Genomic DNA, 20,695 nt, shown 5'->3' on the forward strand with positions numbered 1-20,695 from the left:
GGCGAGTGACATCACATCCTTCCTTCCACTGCCCTGCTCCGATTTTGAGCGTACGAATCAGGAGGATTTTTACTGCTGATTTTCACTTCCGGAGTCGCCGAGCCCCGCCGGAGCCCATCGATTGGCCTGGACTGTTGCTCACCCCCACCTCTCCTCCTGATTCGCATGCTCGTCTGCTCCCAGCCGTGGATTGGCCGCAGCCTTGCTGTCTCCGCTGCCCCGAAGCTTTCCCCCTGCTGCGATCTGCCATGGCGGAAATGGGAAGATCTGACCTTGGTTTTCAGCAGCGCGGGAGGTTCCGGACCCGGCCGGCTGAGCACCCCTTTGCAGCATGCACCCGGGGCGGACCGCCGCCCCTCCCCCCCCCCTTGGTACGCCACTGTGTCTAAGACCTTTCTTTGTTTTTTATTCATAAATCCAGATAATTTATACCACTGTGCGGCCTGGTGTCCCAGAAAATCCGCCTGAAAGCATAAAAATTCCAGACTATACTGATTGTTAAGATTTTTCCATTCAGGGAACCCCTCCTGAATAGCCTGCTTCAGCTGCAACCACTTAACATTGTGAATTATTTAGACCACATTTATGTTGCAACTGTGAAAAATCAAGCAGTTTTCCATTTGAAATAACATCATTTAAAGTTCGTATGCCTGCAATAATCCAATGCTTCCAAACGATTTTAAAACCGCCAATTTTAACCTTAGAGTTTAGCCAAATGGATTGATTTGTTGATTTATGTATTGGGTCAGGTGTTAAATTACTGACATAACGTAATGTTTTCCGTGTATCCATCAATATTCTATTTTCTTTATATTTCCTAGGCATTTTTACACTAACATGAGAGAGATGTAAAGGAAACACGAGTCGCCATTCCAAATATAACCAGTCTGGGATGTTTTTCATGAGCTCTGGGAAATACCCTGACGTAAAATATAGGCTTGATACCTATAAAAGTTTGGAAAATTTACCCCACCCTCCACAATTGATTTTTGTAAAGATACTAAGGCAATTCTAGGCATTTTACCCAGCCAAACAAATTTTGTAAGAATGCCATTTAATTTTTTATAAAAGGACCCCGAAAAATAACCTGGTATCATACTCATTTGATAACAAACTACTGGCAATATCATTTTAATAGTTTGAACTCTCCCCACCAAGAAAGATGAAAAGGATTTCATTGCTCGCACATTTCTGTTACTTTTTTTAACAAAAAGTTTTTCATTCTCCTTCACTGTGTCTTCTATTGTGTTTTTTATTTTAATACCTAAATATTTTAATCCATCTTCTTTCCATACAAATGAAAATGAATCGAATAATCTTTTAGTACAATGCACATTGAGTGGAAAAATTTCTGACTTGCTCCAATTTATCTTGTATCCTGAAAACTTTTCAAATTTTTCTATCAATTCAAGTAAGCATGGAATGGTAGTTTCCGGATTCCTCAAATAAAGCAGTATATCTGCATAGGCTGAGATTTTATATTCCCAATCTGCATGAGGAATACCCTGTATTCCCTTTGCCTTTTGAATGGCTAATAACAAGGGTTCTAAAACAATATCAAAAAGCAAAGGGAATAAGGGACAACCTTGCCTAACTCAACTCCGCAAATTAAAACATTCTGACAAATTGTTAATATATAATCTTGTACCAACGTCTGAATCATTTGTATGAATCCTGAACCTATACCAGACCATTCTAATGCCCGATACATGAAAGTCCATTCAACACGATCAAAGGCTTTCTCCGCATCTAAGGAAACAGAGAAAGCAGGATCATTCATGTTTTTTGTTAAATTTAGAGTATGAAAAGCCAATCTAGTATTGTTAGAAGAATGTCTCTTAGCAACAAATCCTGTTTGGTGCATATCAATAATAAAAGGGAGAGCCTTAGCCAATCTTAAAGCTAATGTGTTCGCTAAAAATTTTCCATCAACATTTATTAACGAGATAGGCCTGTAGTTTGAAACCAGTGGGATCTTTATTTGGCTTTGGCAAAACAATTGTTAATGATTCTGCCATAGTACCTGTAATGCAACCTTTAGTTAGTTAAAACTGATATAAATTTAATAAATAGGGTAAAATGGTACTTTGAAATGATTTATAAAATTCTACTGTAAAACCATCACCACCTGGAGCAGATCCAACTCTAAGAGACTTCAATGCCTTTTCTAATTCTTTTAGTGATATAGGATCCTCTAAGCTTCTTTTTATATGCTCAGGAACCTTCGGTCCAACAATTAAATTTAAAAATTCTAAACCATCTTTTTCCCTATCACCATAAGGCTCAGAAGAATGTAGGTGTCTATAAGAACTTAGAAATTGTCTTAAAATATCAATTTTAGTATGTGTTTCTCCATTTTCATCCTTTATTGCAATAATTATTGTTCTTCTTTTCTTTGCTTTAAGAAAATTTGCCAATAATCTTCCCGCCTTATTTGAGTTTCCATAATACTGAGTTTGTTGGGAAAACAAATCTTTCCTTATAAATTTAGAAGATCTCATTATATTTGCCTTTTGCTTTTAGTAAAGCCTTTAAGGTACTTTGTTCCCATTTATCAACTAATTTATTCTCCAAATGTTTAATTTCTTTTTCCAAATTATAAAATTGTTTAAGTTGTTTTCTAATATATGCCGAATATGAAATATTACCTCTCATGGTAACCTTAAATGCATCCCATAATGTTTCTATGTTAATATCTTCTGAGATATTAAGCTGGAAAAATTCAATCATTTTTAGTTTAAATTCTTCAAGGAAATTTGAATCCGCAATCAAAGTATTATCAAGTCTCCAAACAGATTTACAATAATCTTACTCAGACTGAAACTCAATCCATACACCAGCATTATCAGAAAAAAATGATAGGATCTTTGATGGCTTTTGTCACTTTTTGAACTGATTCGAGACTAAAATATAATCTATTCTTGAAAAAGAATTAAGGACCTGTGAACAAAATGAAAATTCCCGATCATTAAAAAGCACAGTTACTTACCGTAACAGGTGTTATCCAGGGACAGCAGGCAGATATTCTTGACTGATGGGTGACGGCACCGACGGAGCCCCGGTACGGACAATTTTAGAGTGATTGCACTCTAAGAACTTTAGAAAGTTCTAGCTAGGCCGCACCGCGCGTGCGCGAGTGCCTTCCCGCCCGACAGAGGCGCGCGGTCCCCAGTTAGGATAAGCCAGCTAAGAAGCCAACCTGGGGAGGTGGGAGGGACGCAAGAATATCTGCCTGCTGTCCCTGGATAACACCTGTTACGGTAAGTAACTGTGCTTTATCCCAGGACAAGCAGGCAGCATATTCTTGACTGATGGGTGACCTCCAAGCTAACAAAAAGAGGGATGGAGGGAAGGTTGGCCATTAGGAAAATAAATTTTGTAAAACAGATTGGCCGAAGTGTCCATCCCGCCTGGAGAATGCATCCAGGCAATAGTGAGATGTGAAAGTATGAACTGAGGACCAAGTAGCAGCCTTGCAGATTTCCTCAATAGGAGTGGAACGGAGGAAAGCTACAGATGCTGCCATAGCTCTAATTTTGTGGCCCGTGACAGAACCCTCCAGTGTCAGGCCCGACTGAGCATAACAAAAAGAAACGCAAGCAGCAAGCCAATTGGACAGAGTGCGTTTAGATACAGGATGACCCAACTTGTTAGGATCAAAGGACAAAAACAGTTGAGGAGATGATCTGTGAGGTTTGGTGCGATCAAGATAGTAAGCCAGAGCACGTTTACAATCCAAGGTATGCAAAGCCTGTTCACCTGGATTAGAATGAGGCTTTGGGAAAAAAACAGGTAGAACGATGGATTGATTAAGGTGAAACTCAGACACAACCTTAGGAAGGAATTTTGGATGTGTACGAAGGACAACCTTATCATGGTGAAAAACAGTGAAAGGTGGATCAGCCACCAGTGCATGGAGCTCACTGACCCTCCTGGCAGAAGTGAGAGCTATCAGAAAGACCACTTTCCAAGTTAGAAATTTAAAATGCGTTGTGGCCAGAGGCTCGAAAGGAGGCTTCATTAACGCAGAAAGAACCACATTAAGATCCCATACAACAGGAGGGGCCTTAAGAGGTGGTTTTACATTGAAAAGGCCTTTCATGAACCTTGAGACTAAGGGATGAGCTGAGAGGGGTTTTCCATGGATCGGCTCATGAAAAGCTGCAATGGCACTAAGGTGGACCCTTATCGAAGAGGATTTAAGACCAGAGTCAGATAAGGACAAAAGATAGTCCAATACCAATCCCACTGCTGTAGATATGGGATTATGGTGATGTAACAGGCACCAGGAAAAAAACCGAGACCACTTCTGCTGGTAACATTGAAGAGTAGACGGTTTCCTGGAGGCATCAATAATAGAACGGACAGGCTGAGAAAGGAGAGCATGAGGTGCAGTCAGCCCGAGAGATACCAAGCTGTCAGGTGCAGAGACTGTAAGTTGGGATGAAGAAGCGTTTGCTGATTCTGTGTAAGTAGTGAAGGAAACAGAGGAAGAGGTATGGGTTCCCTGGAACTGAGTTGAAGTAGAAGGGAAAACCAATGCTGTCTGGGCCACCGTGGAGCGATGAGGATCATGGTGGCTTGTTCCCTCTTGAGCTTGAATAAGGTGCGCAGCATGAGCGGAAGAGGAGGGAATGCATAAAGGAAGAGATTGGTCCAATCCAGAAGAAATGCATCGGGTTCCAGACGGTGAGGGGAGTAAAGTCTGGAGCAAAACAGGGGCAGTTGATGGTTGTGGGGAGCTGCAAAAAGATCCACCTGAGGAGTGCCCCATTGAGAGAAAATGAACTGGAGAGTCGAGGGGTCGAGAGTCCATTCGTGAGGTTGAAGAATTCTGCTGAGATTGTCTGCTAAGCAATTCTGCTCCCCTTGGATGTAGACTGCTTTCAGGAATAGGTGACGAGCAGTCGCCCATGTCCAAATCCTTTGAGCTTCCTGACATAAAGGACGGGATCCCGTCCCTCCTTGTTTGTTGAGGTAATACATTGCAACTTGGTTGTCTGTGCAAATGAGAAGAACCTGAGGAAAGAGGATGTTGAAAAGCTTTGAGGGCGTAAAATATCGCTCTGAGTTCCAGGAAATTGATGTGGTGCTTCTTTTCCTGGGTGGTCCAAAACCCCTGAGTTTGGAACTCGTTCAAGTGAGCTCCCCATGCATAGGGGGAGGAATCCGTGGTGATGACTAGTTGATGAGGAGGTAGATGGAACAGTAGACCTCTGGATAGATTTGATGAGTTCAACCACCAAAGAAGCGACTGTCGAAGAGACGAGGTCACAGATATGTGTTGTGAACAAGGATCCGTCGCTTGTGACCACTGAGTCGCTAGGGTCCATTGAGGAGTACGCAGGTGGAGACGTGCAAAGGGGGTGACATGCACTGTGGATGCCATGTGCCCCAAAAGTACCATCATTTGATTTGCTGAGATGGAAGTTTTCTGGAATACCTGCTGACAGAGATGAAGGATGGTGTGAAGGCGGTTTGGAGGAAGAAACGCCCTCATCTGAACAGTATCCAGAATGGCTCCAATGAATTGAAGTCGCTGAGTTGGAATGAGGTGTGACTTGGGTAGATTGATCTCGAACCCCAACAGTCGAAGGAAGGAAATGGTCTGATTGGTGGCTATGTGAACGGACTGAGGAGAAGGAGCCTTGATGAGCCAGTCGTCCAGATAAGGGAAGACTTGAAAATTGTGGGAGCGGAGATAAGCTGCGACCACAATCAGACATTTGGTGAATACCCTGGGAGAGGAGGCTAAGCCGAAGGGTAGCACCTTGTATTGGTAATGATGTTGGTTGACAAGAAAGCGAAGGTATTGTCTGGACATCAGATGAATTGGAATGTGAGTATACGCCTCCTTGAGATCGAGGGAACATAGCCAGTCTTCCTGAGAGAGAAGAGGGTATAGGGTGGCAAGAGATAACATCTTGAACTTCTCCTTGACCAGACATTTGTTGAGATCTCTGAGATCTAATATTGGTCTGAGATCTCCGGTTTTTTTGGGTACAAGAAAGTACCGGGAATAAAATCCCAGGCCTTGCTGGTCTAGAGGAACTGGTTCGATGGCATTGAGAAGGAGGAGGGATTGAACCTCCTGACCGAGAAGGAGGGACTGAGCCTTGTTGGAAGCAGACTCTTTTGGTAGACTTAACGGTGGAGGAGTCTGAAAGTTCAGGGCATATCCGTGAGCGATGATAGCAAGTACCCACTGGTCGGAGGTAATTGCTTCCCATCGAGACAGAAAAACCTGGAGTCGACCTCCTATGGGCTGAATTTGAAGGCATGAGGGAGGAAGACTGGCAATGTTCTCGAGAAGAGAGTCAAAAGGGCTGTGTAGACTTAGGTTGAACAGCCGGTTTTACAGCAGGCTGTTGTTGTTGACGAGCCTGTTGCTGCTGTTGACGCTGCCTGCGAGGTTGAGGAGGATGAGTCTGAGCTGGGCGAGCAGAAAACCTTCTTTGATAAGAAGGTTGTTGCCTGAATGGACGAGGAGGAGGAGGCTTCTTCTTGTTTTTCAACAAGGTGTCCCACCTAGTCTCATGCGCGGAGAGCTTTTGTGTGGCGGTATCCATGGACTCCCCAAACAGCTCATCCCCAAGACAAGGCGCATTGGCCAGTCGGTCTTGATGGTTTACATCCAGTTCCGAGACCCGTAGCCATGCCAACCTTCTCATTGCTACAGAAATAGCAGTGGCCCGTGACGTCAGTTCAAAAGTATCATAAATGGAACGGACCATAAACTTCCTTAGTTGCAAAAGACTAGAAGTACATTGCTGGAAAGCAGGAAGTTTACGGTCCGGAATGTACTTTTGAAAAGAGGTCACCTGTTGAATGAGATGCTTCAGGTAAAACGAGAAGTGGAATGCGTAATTACCTGAACGGTTGGCCAGCATGGCGTTTTGGTAAAGGCGCTTTCCAAATTTATCCATGGCCTTTCCTTCTCTGCCAGGAGGGACAGAGGCGTAAACACTGGCACCTACAGACTTCTTCAGGGTTGATTCCACCAACAAGGATTCATGGGGAAGTTGTTGCTTGTCGAATCCTGGAATTGGAATGACTTTATAAAGAGATTCCAATTTTCTTGGGGCTCCCGGGATGGTTAAGGGAGTTTCCAAGTTCTTATAGAAAGTTTCCCTCAAGATATCATGGAGGGGCAACTTTAAGAACTCCTTAGGAGGATGATCAAAGTCCAAGGCATCTAAGAATGCCTTGGACTTTTTAGAATCAGACTCCAAAGGAATTGAAAGGGTGTCTGACATTTCCCTTAAAAATTTGGTAAATGAGGAGTGCTCTGGCTTAGTAGCAGGGTCTTGCACCGATAGATCCTCCTCTTCAGATGAATAATCTTCCTCGGTACCGAGGTGATCATCCGAGTCATCCCACAAGTCAGGGTCCCGTACCGATTGGAGACGGCCCTGAGAAAGTGGAGTCGAGGTGCCAACATGTTTAGTCTTGCGTACCGATTTCCCCGAACGGTTGGAGACGGTACCAGGGGAGTGTAGAACGGTACGGGGCTCAGAGAACGGTACCGGTTCAGAAGTGTCCGGAGCAGAACGTCGTTTCGGCTCCGCTGATAGAATAGGCATGGACATGGATTTGTGCGGTGCCGACAAAGTCGATGTCAATAAAAGGGGTTGATCGACGGTCGGCACCGAAGGCTCACTGGGTACCGACACTGGAGGATTCGGTGTCAACAGAGCCGGGAGCAAATGTTGTAGTTGCTGTTTAAGCTGGACCTGGAGGATAGAGGCAATGCGCTCATCCAACGTAGGTCCCGATTGCACCGGTACCGGTCTTTTCTTGCTCGGTACCTTCGGTGCCGCTCGACGCTCGGGTGAAGTCGATGCCGATGACGAGGCAGTGACTTCAATGGGAGCGGAGCGTTTACGGGGCCGGCGCTCAGTCTGCAGGACTTGGCTCACTGCATGCTCGACTGGTGGCCCTAGGACAGTAGGGGAAGGCTTCTTAGCCGGCTTACCTACAGGGACCGACGTCGGCGATGTATCTCTCGGTGCCGAGACAGTCGGTGTCGATTTGGAGGAAGTTGCCGATGTCGATACTGGTGCAACTTCCATGTCGGTGCCGAACAGAATTCGTTGTTGAATTTGTCGGTTTTTTAAAGTTCTTTTTTGTAAAGAACTACAGCGGGTGCAGGTGTCAGCCCTATGGTCCGGACCCAGACACTGAAGGCACCACTTGTGCGGGTCGGAGAGAGATATAGGGCGCGCACACCGCTGACACTTTTTGAAACCCGGTGATGGGGGCATGAAGGGAAAAACCGCTGTAGCAAAATCGAAGCCGGAGGCTTCGATGGTGCCAACAGGCCCCGCCGGGGTAGTCAATAAAAAGTGAAAAAAATAAAACAATTTTTTTTTTTTTTACAAACGGTAAAAGAACAAGAAAGAAATAAAATGAAGAGAAAAATACGCGCGAGCGGGAAGGCAAGTGAACAGTTTAGGAAAAAACTTCCAACAGCCGTTGGAAACACGCGTCTTCTTAGCTCCGCGGAATTAAGAAAACTGGGGACCGCGCGCCTCTGTCGGGCGGGAAGGCACTCGCGCACGCGCGGTGCGGCCTAGCTAGAACTTTCTAAAGTTCTTAGAGTGCAATCACTCTAAAATTGTCCGTACCGGGGCTCCGTCGGTGCCGTCACCCATCAGTCAAGAATATGCTGCCTGCTTGTCCTGGGATAATGAAGTATACGCCATATATCTATTAAATTACAAGATTGTGCCAAATTATCTAACCCTAATGATTTCATAATTCTACTTGGTTTCTTTATCTATTAACTAATAATAATAACAACTTTATTTTTCTATATCGCCACAATCTTGCGACTTCTAGGCGGTTTACGTTCAAGAGAGCTGGACATTCAGCGAGTTACAGTATGCAGATAGTCAGAGGAAATACAGAGTACATTAACTTTAAGAATACATTTCCGAGAGGACCTGTTAGGAAAAGGTCGCGAATTACAAAAAATACATCGAAAATTACAATGTACAGTTTAAGAATTTTCAGGAGGGACATATTAGAAGACATGTCCCGAATTGTACAATACGGTTTGATTAGGATTTCAGAGGGGGGGTATATTGGGAACAAGAAAAGAAAGAAGTGTTCGGTGAAAATTCTGTTTAGGTGATATTTGTCGAATAGGGCAGTTTTTATGAGTTTTCTAAAAGCGTTGTAGGTCAGTCTAGCTTTATTAATGTATTTGTCTAGCCAGTGTTGTTTGTTTGCTTGGTATGCAAACTAGTGTTTAAGCCCGTTACATTAATGGGTGCTAGAGTACATGTCTTGTCTGTTTTTATTTTTAAATTTGTCTCTCTCTCCTTGGATGCTGTCTCATTCTTTCTGTTTGTCTCTCCCTGGCCCCCTGTCTATCTTTATTTCTAACTCTATCCTCTTCCCTCAATCCTGTATGTGCCCTTTTTTCTTTCTCCTCCCCATTTCCTTCCAACGTCTGCTCCCCCTGTCCCTCAGACTTTCATTCCGCGGCTGTCCCTCCTCTTCCCCACACTTCCATTCAGTGTCTGTCTCCCTCTCGCTACCCCTTCTTGTTCGTTTCACCTTCTATCTACTGTTCAACCTGTCTTGCCCCTTCCATTCACTGCCCTCTCTTCTCTTTCCATCCAGTGTCCGCCCTCTCTCTCTGTTCCATATGGCATCTCCTCCTTCCTTTCTCCTTTGGTCTGGCATACATTCCTCCTTCCTTCCATGCCCTGCAATCTCTTCTTCCCTCCAAGCCATTCTCTCCCACTCTGCTCCCTTTCCTCCTTGAACTTCATCGGGCAGCAGCAGCATTTACAATTCATTGCTGTTGCCGGCTTCTGGTCTTCCTCTCTGTCGGGTCATCTTCCTGAAAACAGAAAGTAGGCAGGACCCGCCAGAGAGGAAGACCTGTAGCCAGCAACAGCAGCGAATTGTAAACACTGCTGCTGCCCAAAGAAGCCAGGCAGACCACTTCTCTCCCCTCCCAGTCCAACCCCCGCTGACTTGACTCCCTTACCCTTTCCGATCCCCACCTGCGTCGCGGAAGCGTGAAGACTGAGCGCTGGAAATTGGGGTGGCGAGGACGCGGCTCAGGAGACTGTGAAGGTGTTAGCATGCGGCGGCGCGAGGACACAGGCAGGGAGAGAGCTTGCCTGTGCTTCCTCCAGCGGTTGGTGAGTGAGGGCGTGAGGAGGGGAGTGGCTAGAGTAATCCCTGCCGCCGCGTTCTAAAATGGAACGTGGCCACGGATCAGAAATCACAGCAGCAGGGATCACAAAGTTTCAAGAGCACATGCGCGCTCTAGGGTTATTATTATAGATGGATCCATTACAGCATTGAAACCTCCAGCCACTATTAAATTAGAAGTAGCCAGTGGGAGTAGTAATTGTTGTAGATTCTTAAAAAATTCCATTTGATTTGTATTCGGGGCATACACAAACAATTCCAGGGTAGTATTTCCCATATTCATTTTAACTTGTACCCACCTACCCAAAGGATCTGAATCAATCAACTGAAAATTAGCTGTACATTTTTTTATTAATTAATATAGCAACCCCAGCCTTTTTACCAACTGCAGGGGCAAAAAATTTCTGCTTCACCCAACCCCCTTCCAGCTTTCCAGACTCTACCCCTTGAAAGATGCGTCTCTTGAATGAAATATACATCAGCATTTTGCTGCTTCAGGAATGCCAGCATTTTTTTTCCCTTTTTATTTGATGATTTAGACCAGGGGTGTCAAAGACCCTCCTCGAGGGCCGCAATCTAGTCGGGTTTTCAGGATTTCCCCAATGAATATGCATGAGATCTATTTGCATACAATGAAAGCAGTGCATGCAAATAGATCTCATGCATATTCATTGGGGAAATCCTGAAAACCCGACTGGATTGCGGCCCTCGAGGAGGGACTTTGACACCTGTGATTTAGACCATTGACATTCAATGAAAAAATTTTAATCACCATCTAGAACCAAAAATATGATCTGACAATAATAAAACAAATTAGATAATAAAATGATTAGACACCAATACACCAATTATACAATTTTAAAAAACCAATTTTCCTATATCAAACCCTTCCTTCCCCATCTCTTCAATTACCAAACTCCCCATTATCTGTAAAACCACCAATACCCATCCCCCCTTAAATGATGAAAACTTGGAAACGCACATATGAAATAAGGTATATGAAAAACCCCACCAGGATAAAATAAAGTATAAATTCATTAAGCTAATTTAAGCTATCAGAATCTAATTATGAAATCTTTAATGGAATCAATAGATCATCCCATGGACTAATGTATTGAAGGAATCATGAAAATTACCTTTAGACAAATAAAAATAAAATACATCTTATTATGATACAGAATATCTATATTCCTATAGCGTTATGTACTGAAATTAATATAAATAAATTATAATTAAGAATATTCAGAAGAATTAAAATTTATATTAAATCCATATAATTTATAGTTCTATAATTAAATTAAAAATATATAATAACTAGTATTTTAGCCCGTTACATTAACGGGTGCTAGAATATATGTCTGTCTTGTCTTTATTTCTGTCTCTCTGTCCCCCTTTGTTTGTGTCTTTCTGTGTATCTCCCTGCCCCTGTGCCTTTCTTCTTTTCTTTCTGTCTCCCTTCCTCCCACTGTCTGTGTCTTTCTGTCTATCTGTCTCTCTCCCTGCCTCCTATGCCGCAGTATTTCTCTCCCACCACTTCCCTGTGCAGCAGCCAAAGCAGCATTCCTTCCCCCTCCATTTCCCTCCCCCCACACTACTTCCCTGTGCAGCAGAAGTAGCATTTCCTCTACCCCCCTTTCCCTTCCCGTGATCTGTCCAGCTCTCTTAGTCTCTTACCGCCCTCCCCTTCCCTTCCCGCGGTCCCGAATACGAACCTGGCGATTCCAGCAGCGTGTGCAGCAGTCTTCACACGCTGCTTTGGGTCCTTCTACTGCCCTGATTTACTCTGGCACATCCCTGATGACATCAGAGACGCGGCAGAGCAAATAAGGGCAGTAGAAGGGCCCGAATCAGCGTCTGAAGACTGCTGCACATGCTGCTGGAATCGCTAGGTTCGTAGTCAGGACCGCGGGAAGGGAAGGGGGGACGGCAAAGGACTCTGGTCCCGGGCGGCGGGGTCAGCGCAAGAGCCGGGGCGGAAAGTTGCTGGGCTCCTCGGGTCTGTCGCAGAAGCCGGGCCGGCTCCGTTTCTCGGTTTGTCCCGGGGAGGGGGGGGGGACAGCCCTTCAGAGGGTGCATGTGAGTAGCCGGGAGGCCTAGGTGGTGACAGGGGCTGTGGCGGCTGTCTCAGAGTGACACCAACTCTAGCTTCTTTTGTCACTTCCGGACCGTTGCCCTGCGCCCTCTGACGACTATGGTACACTTATTTTCCCTCTCTGTGGCTGCCTCTAAATGTCCTGCCGCCGAACGCGTCTGTCGGGTCTCTAGCGCACCTTCGGATACGTAGTAAGCATGCATGCGCACTCTTGCCGGCACATCACAACTGATCAGATCTCAGGGAACACGCGGTGAGAGTGCGCATGCGCACTTAGCGTTTTATTATTATAGATAATCATATCATATTATAAATATAATTAAACATTATATATAAGATACTGATATTATATTCCTTCCCTACTCTTTTAGTTTATATGTGTTGATACACCAGTTAAAATCCATTTATTAAATAATCTGATTTAAAGTCAAATAAATTCCAAGAAAACTCCTAATACTTTAATATTATCCAATCCTAAAGCAAATATTCTGACGAAGGAAGCAATGCTTGCTGTTTTAACCAATAGCTTAACAATGTGACATAAAACAGGAGACTAATATTTATCACTTACACCACTTCCCCAAGTGACCATAGTCATCTCCTAACTCTTATATATAATTCATATCCTTCATATTCTGTTATATTACTACAAACCAAATTACAAGAAATATTGTAAAATCCTCCAAAACTTGTAATCATTAAACTAGCAAATACGTGCAAATATTTCTAAGTTTATGTTGAGATCTAAAGCAATTAATTTTCAATTTTGGCAACATACAACTCTAATTCACGATACGATATCCAGCAATCTCTCCCATAACCCCTAGAACAAGAGCAATATAGAATGAATTGGAGGCATGGACAATTAGTTTTCCTTACAGCGTGTAATTAATGAAAAGAGAAAGCCTGCTAACAGCCAAATTCACTATTCCTGAAGACTATATAGGCACATGACAAATCTATCTTACCACACAGACATCTAAGGGTTTCCTTCCTCCATGGTTACTATTTTAATAGAAACAGCAGTCAAGAAATAAAAGAGAGAGAGAAGAGTGAAATTAGTCCTCTCGCTGCCCAATCACTCTGAAAATGGTGAGAAACATGCCAAAGTCAGCACAATCCTCAATGTTATATTTGCCTGACTCCTATGTGAGGTCTAACATTAGCAGCATAACCATAACACTTCTGACTGAGCAGGTTGCTAATGCTAATATTTCTTCCAAGAAACTGACCACCACTTTATCCACTCTCAGCTGCATTTCCACTTCAATTCCACTCAATTCCACACAATTCCACTCAAAGCCTGCATTTCGGTTTCCTAAATTGGAGTAAGGATTGTTATTAGGTGAAAAAATAGACAAATTATGACAAAGGACTATAAGTCAATGAGTCTGCAGAATAGTTATGACTGTTTCCAAAGTTGAAATTACAAGCATTTGCCTGGCTGAAATGTAATTTGCTGTCTTGAAAATGGAAAACAACTTCCTATCAAAGCAATCTGATTGGCTTTCATCTGTCAAAATATCTGTTACATTTCTGATCTGTCAATGATGTTTACTGTATATCCTTCACACTAGGCACATTTATAACAGAAGAACTGAAAGCCTTTCAACTGCATGTCTGATTTTTAAGTTTAAAATCCCGAATATCTTTAAATAACGTATTCCTTTCTTTGATGACATAAGAAAGCCATTCCTCTAGACACCATAAACTCCATCTCAGTCATATCCGCAACCCATGAGGAGCGTTTGTGTGTCGCTATCAATTTCTTCCACAGAATTCATTCTCCACCATTTATATTGCTTTTCTTTTCCTTGAAACTTTACTTTAGTATTCACTGCTCACTTAGCACAGCAATACCGAACAAATCAAAATGGATGCCGCAATTACGCTGAAGTCTTCCTTTTAATGTTCTTTCCACGTGCACTCAGTCACCTTACTCACTCCACCGTTTTTATGACACTGCCCTCTAATGGTTATGTAGAAATTAGTTTGACTTACATTTGACGAACATCAAAGCATCGAATCCCTTTTTCTTACGAGTCAGAGAAATTTGCATACATTTTGAACACTCTAATAACTGTATTCTGATAAAATCAGTTTATTCAAATATGTTTCAGAAATGTACCAAATCCGATTCCAGGAATATCTTCAATCTTTAAAATAAATGTAAAAATAAAAAACATAAAACTTGCTCTATTTTCCATATATCAAAATAAATAAAACAGTTTTGGCTGTTATTAATTGTCTCATGAAGCCATCGGCTGTTCACAGTTCTCTAAGAATTCTTGTAATTTTGCTGTATCTTCGAAGTTAAAGGTTTTATTGCCATATGTTACCCCCTATTATAGCAGGGTACATCAATCCATATCTTGCCCCTAGAGATCTAAATTTTGAGCACATTTCCAACAACTGTTTCCTCTTGTATGCAGTATTCCTGGCAAAATCAGATACTCTATGTATTCTGGAGTCCTGGCATCTAAGATTTTTATTTTCTTTTGCCAGTTTAATAATTTCCATCACCTGCTGATATCTTAAGTCAAAAAATTATAGGACATGGACCCTGTTGTTGATTAGACCTTTTTGCAGGGATTCTATGCGCCCTTTCAAATTCAAGTGGAAATTTCATTTTTAAGGGCAAAATCTTAGGAAGGAAACTTTCTAAAAATGCAATTGAATCATTTTTTTCTACTCCCTCAGGAATCCCAATAATCCTCAAATTATTCCTTTTACTTCTATTAATACAGTCTTCCAAGTCTCTTGACAGATTATCAATTGTTTTCTTATCAATTTTACTTAGCAGATTTTTGTAATGATTAATAACATTTTCCCATAATAAGATATTTGTTAAGTGGGGATGGGGGTGGGTATTTTATTTCTCTCATAATATGTATGAATTAATTAATACATTTTGATGTATTAGGTTAGATTTTCTGAAATAGGTAGGGAGGGATTGGGAGGTTTTCTATTTTATTTACATTTGTCATATTTATTAAATATATTACATAATATTTAAATCATTATAAAATATGAATATAAGTATGATATATTGTACTTAAAGTGTTCATGAAGAAAATCAAGTGTATATTTATAAGATTATATGAATTTTTCTGATACACTTGTTGTAATATGCAAAACTGAATAAAGAAATTTTACTTTGCTGAATCATATTTTCATTCACCTCCGTTCTTTTTCCTATTTGATCCATCTTTAACTCCATTAGTTCCATCTGTTTGTTAAGGCTACCAACCTCCACCTTCACTTCTTACAAAGTTTTTGAATTTTTAGAAACAATTTCTTTTGTCGAAGTTCCTCAAACAGATCATATTCAGTAAAATCTTCTTTTGGCAACGACACCTTCGAAGGAGTCGCCAGCTGCGGTTTTGAACGCTTTGCATTGCCTGAAGTTGAAGCTGACATTTCCCCTTTTTGTTGCTTTACTTGCTTACTCGCTGCATTATGTTGACAATACTACCGAAATAGTAAGGAAAAATTAATGGAGCTGTTCATTCACCCATCCATTCGGCTGCGCGTCCAAGCCACGCCCCCCCCGAGCTAGCAGTTCCAACCCAACTACACAACAGAACCCGCAGATCCTACACAACTATAAACCATAACCCACAGTTCAATACAATTACAAAACAGAACCGGCAGTTCCTACCAAACAGAATCCAAGCATTATAAAAAACATACTCACAAGCTGTTTGTTAGTGTCAGTAAATGCTGGTAGGTGCCAGAAACTCAGCAATAGCAGGGCAGAAATGGAATTGAGTAACTGTGGTCTCCCTTTTTTTGTTTTTTTAACACAATTAAGGAAAAGAAGAAAAATAGAGACCCAGTCAGACCCTCTATCACTGGAGGGAGGGTGAGGCAGGGATCTGGGGGGCCCCAGGTGTAATCCCTAAAGCCGGCACTGTTCAGCCGGACACCCCACCTCACTGAAGGGCAACCTCAACAGCAGAAATAAAATGGCCCTCTCACTGAAGAGATACTTCAACAGGAGAAAATAATTGCCCAGTCAAAGCCAGAATCCAGAAGCTAGTTGAATAGCGAACATCACCTGATGGGAGATAGAGCATACTGAAGATACAGGAGGCGGGCCAGCCAATAGGACCAGTTAATCAGTTTCTCTATCTCCACCTGCTGGCTCATTTCCCTTATATTGAGAGCAGTCATAATAATTTACTTTTTCTTTACATTGATCTCTATTTTGCTGAAATTTCTTTATCATAGATGTTGATTGTAATTTAAATTGATAGAAAAAAGAAAAAAAAAAGTTTGGATAATTTTCTAAAAATAGTCCATAAGCCATTTTTAAGATTGACTTGGATAAGCAGCATAAAAACTTACTCTTTTGCAATCTTGCCAGCTACTTGTGACCTGGCTTGGCCACTGGTGGAAACAAGATACTGGGGATTGATGGATCTTTGGTCTGTCCTAGTATGGCAATTCTTATGTACATAGTAACACATTACAATTACTTTTACTTAACCCACCAAAAAAGTACTCCATAAGCAAGCTGAATTAAGGCAGTCATACAGGTAATGTTGCCACCTGACAGAGCCTAATGGACCATGCTCTACCTCAAAAGCTTTAGCAAGCTGTCAAATAATCATACCAATAAAGTTATCTGGATCTAAAAGCAGCTGACAGTTTACTTTGATATATTTGATATACCACAATAAACTGAAGAAACTGAGGCTTGTTCCATTGTATATGAAATACCTTCAGTGTCATTTTGGTTTTCACCAGTGGTTCTGAATATTTGATACATCGCCATTATTAACCAAAAAAGTCAAATCAAAGTCATTTTAAAAGCATTAGCACTCATACAGAGTGTACTGGAAAATCTGAAATTATATAGATATAGCTCAACCCCTTAGAACTGTGTGACCTTGGAAGGAGATCAGCTTTGATGAAAGACCGTCCTGTTCACTTACCCTGTCAACAGGTAGCTGAGGAGCCTCACTGGCCCCAGCCTTGCTTAACCACCTGCAGAGATGAATATTTATGTCATATGCCTCTGAATACAGCTTTAGATGGAAAAGTCCATATCCCAGGTTATACACAGAGGAGGCTGCCAAAGGGAAATTAATAAAAGTTAAATACAGCTTAGAAATACATCTCTATCCCACTGTTTACCATCTGTAAATAAAACAAAAGTGCCGAGATTGCTGACCTGTAACAGAGAGATACTCTGCAAGATCTTGCTCTAAGAGGTCCTCAAGAGCATCCAGCATCCTGGCTACTATGTCTCTGCATGTGTTTAACAGCTGCTTCAGGTCAGGCAGCTGCCTTCCATCCTAATAGATGAAAAAGCAAGTTTGGATACAACTTTATAACAGCAAAGCAATCCCTATATCAGTCCCACAGAAACACAGCACTTAAGTGACTTGTGATTAGACCAAAACTCCCTTGCACTTTTATTACAGTCTCAGCTTTCCCCTCAGCTGTAGGATGCTTTACGCAATTTGACTTGGTAAGCACTTTTAATGCTCATATAGGTACTGCTTACACAAGTTTCAAAGATGGTAAGTCTTATAGCACCTCATGCTGGTTGAAGTATGAAAATGAAATAGGAAGGGACAAACTCTTGAGTAAGACCCATAGTTCCCAAACATCCATCAGGTTAAAAACTGCAACCAAGTTTCTTTTTACCTTGCTAAGCTTCTCATCCTGCTTCCAAGTATTACCTAGAGCAAAGTTTACAGTCAGGCTAACATTTGTCCCCTCAAATTCCTTTTGTTACTTTGCCTTCTCATGGAATGCATCCTAATCTTTACTAGAAATATATGCTAGTCAGTTACTAATTAGTTAAACAAAAACAAGTCTTGTTAAAGTTTTAGAAAATAACTGGCACCTTCCCCCATTTCTTTATCACAGATCAAGGGTTCTCAACCCAGTCCTTAGAACACATCCAGCCAGTCAGGTTTTCATGATACCCATAATTAATAAGCATGAGAATTTGCATGCACTGCCTCCACAGTGTGTAAATCAAGCTTATTCTTTGTGGATATCCCAAAAACCTGATTGTCTGTGTGTTCCAAGGACCGGATTGAAAACCCCTGCATTAAAAGCAGAAATTGTATAGGGAAAATAGCAGCCCTTCATTTGCTTTTTGGAGGTGTTACTTGTATGCAAATACCCCCCTCCAATTGCTTAAATTTTGTATAGACACTGATAAGTGCATGGGGAACTTAGGCCTTTTACATTTCCCGTTACTGACCAAAGTGTTTTAAAACATTTTTAATCCAACTTTATCCAAGGTGGCTCACAGTATAACATACAAATTTAGGATTTGCACAACATAAAAATATACTGTATATACTCAAATATAAGTCATAGAAACATAGAAACAGAATACGACGGCAGAAAAGGGCCATCGGCCCAACAAGTCTGCCAACTCGAATAACCCACCCCCCTAAGCACTTCCTCGAAGTGAACCCACATGTTTATCCCATTTATTCTTAAAATCGAGCACGTTGTTGGCCTCTACTACCTGAAGTGGAAGATCATTCCATCGATCAACCACCCTTTCGGTGAAGAAATACTTCCAAGTGTCACCATGAAATCTCCCACCCCTGATTTTTAGCGTATGCCCTCTTGTCACCTTAGGTCCTGTGAGGAAAAAGATGTCTTCCACCTCAATATGGCCAGTAACATATTTGAACGTCTCCATCATGTCTCCCCTCTCTGCGTTCCTCGAGAGTGTATAGCTGCAACTTACCTAGGCGTTCTTCATATGGGAGATCCTTGAGTCCTGAGACTCGATCCACATATAAGTCAAGACCCCATTTTCCCCAAAAAGGAGGAAAAATGGTTGACTCGAATATAAGTCGGGCGGCTTAATATTCAAGTGCACTGCCCCATCAGGCTCTGCACCCAGCCCCCTACTTGCCAAGCAGTGCACCCTTCCCTCCCTCCCTCGTCAGGCACTGCACCCAGCCCCCTTCCCTCCTGATCAGGCTCTGCACCCAGCCCCCTTTCCTTCCAACCCCTTTAAGGCTCTGTACCCAGCCCCCTTTCCTTCCAACCCCTTTAAGGCTCTGTACCCAGCCCCCTTTCCTCCCAACCCCTTTAAGGCTCTGTACCCATTCCCTTCCTCCCTTCCCTCCCCCCGTCAGACTCAGCATCCAGCACCCTCCCTCCCAGGCTCTGCACCCTGTCTCCCCTCCCTGCCCTCTCTTTGTACCTCCTCTGCTGATCCCTGGTGGTCCAGAGGTGCAGCGGGCACACCCTAATGTACCATTGCAGGTGACAAAGGGTTAAAACTGGTTAAGAACAGACTGCACTAGTAAAGGGGTGCCCATGGCCCTCAGACATTGTTCCTCTTCCACTGTGAAGTACCTGAAAATGCTGAAGGAAGCTATAAATAGTATTGGTAGAGAGCTGAAGACTGTTGTACTGTTGCTGCTTAAGACTCCTCCGCTGTTTTGTGCAATCTCCAGAAAGCTAAAATGGAAAGACCAAAGCCAGAGTTAAAGCAAATTAAAACCAAAATAGTACTACTACAGTGGAAGCTCATTTTAAAAAAATGTATCTAATGCATACTTTAAGTAAATTGAGTCTAATGACAGAAGTTACTTTGGTGAACAGTTAAAAATGATTTGTACTGCTCTCATAGCACCATGGACCTAGTATATTCCAGGCATAAACTTTAAAGGCCCTTCACCAATTCATCCCTTATACTGAACCCCACATTTGGTGGTACTAAATGAAGTAAGTTTCATATTAACACTTTCTATTGTATCCCTGTATCAGAAATAAGGAATGGATAAATCTGAAACACCTTTGCTAGAGATCCTAGCTTATGGAGTGTTCTGGTACTTCCAGCAGCACCCATTAGGACAAAATTCTGCACATGTTCTGCTGTGCGACCACAGAATGCTAACAGTTGCTTAGACCAGTGTTCTTCAACTTTTTGATACCAATGGACCAGCAGAAATAAAATTATTATTTTGTGGACCGGCATCAGTCTGCAGACCGGCAGTTGAAGAACACTGGGCTAAGTCGTGGGCCAAACTCCACCTATCTCCACTCAATCTCTGCCCCAGACACCCCCCCCCCATAATAGTACTAACTACCATATTTTCACGCATATAACGCGTGCGTTATACACGATTTTACAAACCGTGCATAACCTTGCGTGTTATACGCGTGAGCGCGTTGTACAAAATTTTTTTTACATAGTTTCCCCCCCGACGTCCGATTCACCCCCACCCCGAAGGACCGCTCGCACGCACTCCTTCGGGGTGGGGGTGCGAGCGGTCCTGCGGGGGGGTGAATCCGACGTCGGGGGGGGGGCATCAGGCTTTCAGGGTGGAGACAGGATTTCAAGGGGGAGAGGAGAGTCGGGGCGGGCGAAAGGAGAGTCGGGGTGGCCAGAGGAGAGTCAGGGCGGGCGAAAGGAGAGTCGGGCGGCGACGGGAG

The 20,695-nt window shown here is 42.7% G+C and overlaps 1 protein-coding gene across 3 annotated transcripts in view; it reads right to left on the reverse strand.

The window, feature by feature from the left end:
* ESPL1 (extra spindle pole bodies like 1, separase) overlaps window positions 1-20,695 on the reverse strand; it is a 370,011-nt gene that overhangs the window by 343,740 nt on the left and 5,576 nt on the right. For all 3 annotated transcript variants that reach the window (XM_033938043.1, XM_033938045.1, XM_033938044.1), the window contains exons 4-6: window positions 19,613-19,717; window positions 17,445-17,568; window positions 17,206-17,342 (exon numbers count right to left, since the gene is read on the reverse strand). In XM_033938043.1, coding sequence (XP_033793934.1) covers window positions 17,206-17,342; window positions 17,445-17,568; window positions 19,613-19,717 — 366 coding nt within the window. The remainder of the gene's footprint in view (window positions 1-17,205; window positions 17,343-17,444; window positions 17,569-19,612; window positions 19,718-20,695) is intronic.

This window comes from Geotrypetes seraphini, chromosome 3, assembly GCF_902459505.1.
Source record: "Geotrypetes seraphini chromosome 3, aGeoSer1.1, whole genome shotgun sequence".
In the NCBI taxonomy this organism is placed as follows: domain Eukaryota; kingdom Metazoa; phylum Chordata; class Amphibia; order Gymnophiona; family Dermophiidae; genus Geotrypetes; species Geotrypetes seraphini.